Below are 5485 nucleotides of genomic sequence, written 5' to 3'. Positions count from 1 at the left end.
ATGGATAAAAATATTAAATAAGTTTTAGATACTTTGCTACACTTATAAACTTGGTTGCCATTCAATATATTTTTCTTTAAATAGTTAGTTTGGAAACATTCCCAAGTTTTATGACATTGACTCAAAATTCAATATTGACAAATATTTCAGTTTTCTAAGATTACATCTTCAAAGCTTCATTTCAGTATATTTTAAACAACTTATATAGACCAATAGAACACAAGAAAAATCAAATACGAATTGGGATACTAATTTTAAAATTATAGATACTAGTATGGCTCATGTTCGGTTTTGGGATGAGTTTGGTTTTCGGTTCTGTTTTCCGGCATGGGTTTTGGGTTTTATGTCGTCTTCACGATTTTACGAGCTAATGCTATAGACATTGAGACTTGAGAGTAGACCTGGTAAAATCTGGCACGAACCCGACACGAAGTTAGCGGATTAGGGTCAGAGATTTCAACCCGTTTATGTACACGGGTTGACACGATACGACACGATAATTAAACGGGTAGGGTTAGGGTCAAGACTTTCAACTCGAAGATGACTCGATGATGACCCGTTTATATATATATATATATATATATATATATATATATATATATATATATATATATATATATATATATATATATATATATATATATATATACACACACACACTAGCCGTCTACCCGCGCAAAGCGGCGGGCGGCAAATAATTTGATCTCTTTAGAGTTAAAACTATTTTGCGTTCATTTCGTGAAATGAATATTAAATGTCATCTATTTTTCAAGAGCATTACCATATCATATTAAGGGGGTGTTTGGCTAAGCTTTTTTTAAAACAACTTATTAGGTTCCACATCATTATAAGTTAAAAAAGTGTTTGGATTAAAATAACTTATTCCGGTGGGGAACCTCTTATACGTTATTTTTTCATAAGTTACCCTACACTTACTTATTAACTTATAAACTAATAAACTAATAAGCAATAAGATTTTTTGCCAAACACCCCCTAAATGGTTATTACTTCCATTTATACATACCCAAACTACTTGTATTGTTTATCGTCCTCTTTTTTTTTTTTTTTTTTTTTTCGTTTTTCTTAATTCCTTTATTAATTTAATGTCCTACCAAGTAAAATACTAAAATATATAAATAATAGTTTATAAAAATAAACCTTTAGAATATCAGGTGTTGTGATTCAAAAGTCAATAAATAGGCCTTTGAGAAGGCCAAAATACTCAGGTGTCAACTTGTTCATTGTGATTTTAAACCAAGTTTGGTCACAAATTAAAACATTTTCAACGACAGTATGTAATTCAAGGATTCATATTGATTTAGGTTCTCGAAACCTTAAAATATTGAACAAAATCTATATAGAACCTTATAATAAGGACAATAATCACCGTAATCAGGAAGTCCATGTGATGAAACTTGATATTATAAGGATCAATGATGAAAAAAGTTTCATTTTTAGACTAAACAAGATGAAAAATATACAAAACTACCTTAATCATGTCAAATCTTGTGTTTAACCGTTCTTTATTGCAAAAATAAGATGCCAAAATATACAAACTAATGATAATACAATGCTCTAACTGGCCATCTTGGTTAAGTTTTTTGAACCTGCAAAGCCAACACATTAAAGAAACTTAGTAAAAAACCTTTTTAGGAACAAACCAGATATAATAAAGCTTTCACCCAATATATTTATAAGATAAAAATACAAAAAGTTAAAAATGATGAAATCAATTACAAGTCAGGATTAAAATAAAAACATGTTAAGAAAGAGTCATCTGCAAGAGGGATATTTGAATCAACATGTATTTTCTGATGGTTTCAAATTTTGAATTATCCGATATTCAGGGAAGGAGATAAAATTTGTTGAGAAATATAAGGATTCAAAACACATGTTAAAATTTAATATTATTTTATTGATGACTATTTGTACTATTAGCTTAATGATTTGAACGTCTTAAAAAAATAATATTATTATATTCAATCTATTTTTAGAAATAGTGGGATTTCTTTTATAAGATAGTAAAGATATATATATATATATATATATATATATATATATATATATATATATATATATATATATATATATATATAGAGAGAGAGAGAGAGAGAGAGAGAGAGAAAGAGAGAGGTAGGTAGGTTCAAATGTTTCTCACATCTATTGGTGCATTCTAGCACACAATAAATGTAAAAAAACACTTTAACCTAGCCCTATATATATATATATATATATATATATATATATATATATATATATATATATATATATCATCTTTTTATAAATATTTTCAATATTATACATCTGTAGTGGCCCAAATTCAAGAATTAAAAGTAAAACTTAAACTTTCAAAGTGACTTAATTTTATTCCTCGTCACTACCTATCTCATTTGCTTCCTAACTCTTAACTCTTTCAATTTTGCTTTTTAAACTTACTACTATCTCCGTCCAATCTTTATTGTCTAATTTTGATTGTTGAAGTCTTTATTCTTCAAATTTGACCTTAAATATTTTTGTTTTTGATAATAACATTTAATGCAAAATATATGAATGGATTGTGTTTTAAATGTCTTTTCATTGTTATAAATTTTATCAAGTAATTTATAACACAAATAAAACTATTTAAGGTTAAAGTAGAAACTTCAAAAGTAAAAAATGGACAATAAATATGAGACGGAGGGAGTATAATTTTTTTTTCGGTTCCACCTCCCAAGTCCAACATTTCACTTTTTAATTTATTTTTTCCTCAATGACTCTTACTTTTCAACCTATAAAATGTTTCAACCCAACATGATAATATATTTATAAGGTTTAAACCTTAACCCGAAACCTGACACGAAATCAACATGAAAATAAACGGGTTGACACGACACGACACGATAATTAAACGGGTCGGGTTAGGGTCAAGCACTCTCAACCCGTTTAATGTCTTAATACGGCACGAACCCGACATGACATGACACGTTTGCCAGGTCTACTTGAGAGGGAGACAGATAAAGCTAAGGCTATAGACACATAGACTTGAGAGGGAGATAGAGAAACTATGATTTCGATTTCACGATTCTAGTTCTAATATAAGTCTAACCTAAGTTGCATAAGATCACCCACATTCGGTCTTCCAAAAAGAACTTGCAATGCCACTAAGCTAGTTTTTAATACCACTTGAATTTGTTCTTCTATATCTGCAAGGCTTGCAAGTCTTGTAAGTAATTTTATATTACTATTTTAGTATAACAATCACCGGTGAGGATTTCTTTTATAACTATTTTAATGCCACTAATAAATTATGCTGAGTTGGCTTTTTTTTTGCAAGACATTAACCATCCACGGGTGTGGATGCTCTAAAGATACAATATGTTTATTTTAAATTTTAAAATTTTAAAATATATAGGTTGGTTTTAGTTTCATGGATCAGATTTTTGGTTTGGTTTTACATACCGGGTCGGTTTTAAAAACCCAAACCATATTTAAAAAAAAAAAAAAATCTAAACTCAAAATCGACAGTTTAGGGTTGGGTTCAATTTTTCGGTTTTGCTTTATCGTTTTTTCGATTTGGCTTTTTGCTCACCATCAGATACCAAGTGGTTTTAGATTATCAAGCTCATGAAATAATCTCCTTTTGAAAATTAATTCTCAATTTAAAATAGTTATAAATAAATATTCAAGCTAGTTAGATATCACGATGATACGAACACGATTCACCGAATAATGTTTATTATACTTGATAGTTGATAGAGATCCAAAAGCCCAAAACTAGAGTCCAAATTCACGTTTAATATACAGCCCAAATTTTGAAGCAACAACCGACTTCATTACATCTTCATCTTATTCACATTACCACTTCGAATCTCCTACCCTAATTTTCCCGCAGCAACAATTCTAGCAGCTTCGCAGACATGGCTCAAAAACCCAGATGGGGCGAATTAGAGGAAGAAGATGATGGCGGTGACTATGACTATTTGTTGCCGCCGAAACAGGTTATTGGCCCAGACGAACACGGCTTGAAGAAGATTATTGAGTACAAATTCAACGACGAAGGTAATCGGGTTAAGATTACCACCACCACACGCGTCCGTAAACTCGCGAATGCTCGGCTCAGCAAGCGCGCCGTGGAGAGGCGTTCCTGGCCTAAGTTCGGTGATGCCGTTCAAGAGGACGTCGGCGCCAGGCTCACCATGGTTTCAACCGAGGAAATCATCTTTGAGCGACCTAGGGCTCCAGGTACGTCATCCCTAGATCTGAAATTTCATATAATTGTAACAATCCTTCATAATTATTATGTTAAATTGTATTACTTTATTTACATCTAGCCCTAGTTCTCTACATCAGGTTTATTGCCTAGATCAACAGTTTCAGTTAAAATTCACTATGCACATATCAATTATCATCACAATAGTCAATCGCTACCGATTTAAACACTTAGGAATCTATCTCAATTTCATTGCTGCTTGTTAGATATACAGATTGTGAATGCGAAGTTTTGTCTTTTAGGTACAAAAGCTGAAGACTCAAATGCATCTGGAGACCCATTAGCCCAAATGTCGAAAGGAGGAGCTGTATTGATGGTATGCAGGACATGTGGGAAGAAAGGAGACCATTGGACCTCAAAGTGCCCTTACAAGGACTTGGCTCAGCCTACTGAGTCCTTCTCTGAGAACCCAAACCCTTCAGACTCATCAGCCACAGGTGCAACCGGTGCAACCAAGGGTGCATATGTCCCACCCACGATGCGTGCGGGTGCGGTTCGAACCACTGCTGGTGCAGACATGAGGCGGAGGAATGATGAGAACTCGGTTCGGGTCAATAACCTTTCAGAGGACACTCGTGAGCCTGATTTGTTGGAGCTGTTCAGACCTTTTGGGAATGTTTCTAGGGTTTATGTGGCTATGGATCAGAAGACTGGAATGAGCAGAGGGTTTGGGTTTGTTAATTTTGTCAGGAGGGAAGAGGGTGAAAGAGCTATTGCTAAGCTTAATGGTTATGGTTATGATAACCTTATCTTGAGTGTTGAGTGGGCTGCTCCCAGGGCAAATTAGTCTTTTTTGATTTTCGTGAATTTACATTTGCGTTTCTTCTTTAAAATTACCTACCTACATTGTTTGTAAGCAAGATTTTTGGGAGTTATTGCTCATGTTTTGATGTGCATTAAAACTTGTGATAAGATAGTAGACTTTTTATTTGAGTTGTTTATTTAATCAAAATCCTTAAAACATTTGACATATCATTTTTCATCAATTAACATATTTTGAATTTAGAGATAACTGCATTTTTCAAAAATTTGGGGTTTAAGTTTCTGAACTTTCAACTTTGCATATAGGGGATTTTTTTTTTAGTACTTTCACTGGAAATTGACAATTATGCCCTTCCTACATAATGGTGCTTCTTTGGTAGGGTCATTTTCAGCAGTAAAAGATAAGTATGTTTTCATTTGTAACCTGAGAGCTTAAATTCCTTCTCCTTTTAAGAAAAATATAAAGCTTTGAGT

At 32.4% G+C, this 5485-nt stretch overlaps 1 protein-coding gene across 1 annotated transcript; it reads left to right on the top strand.

Moving 5' to 3' along the window:
* Positions 1–3807: 3807 nt before the first annotated feature.
* On the top strand, positions 3808–5219 carry LOC145011758 (uncharacterized). Its single transcript, XM_078970490.1, has 2 exons — positions 3808–4221; positions 4492–5219. The coding sequence occupies exons 1-2, from the start codon at positions 3897–3899 to the stop codon at positions 5034–5036; spliced, it is 870 nt and encodes a 289-aa protein (XP_078826616.1). The 5' UTR covers positions 3808–3896; the 3' UTR covers positions 5037–5219.
* Positions 5220–5485: the final 266 nt, after the last annotated feature.

This window comes from Lactuca saligna, chromosome 8 (assembly GCF_052625555.1).
Source record: "Lactuca saligna cultivar CGN05327 chromosome 8, ASM5262555v1, whole genome shotgun sequence".
In the NCBI taxonomy this organism is placed as follows: Eukaryota; Viridiplantae; Streptophyta; class Magnoliopsida; order Asterales; family Asteraceae; genus Lactuca; species Lactuca saligna.
The sequence above is the reverse complement of the archived record's forward strand: the minus strand, read 5'-3'. Positions and strand labels throughout refer to the sequence as shown.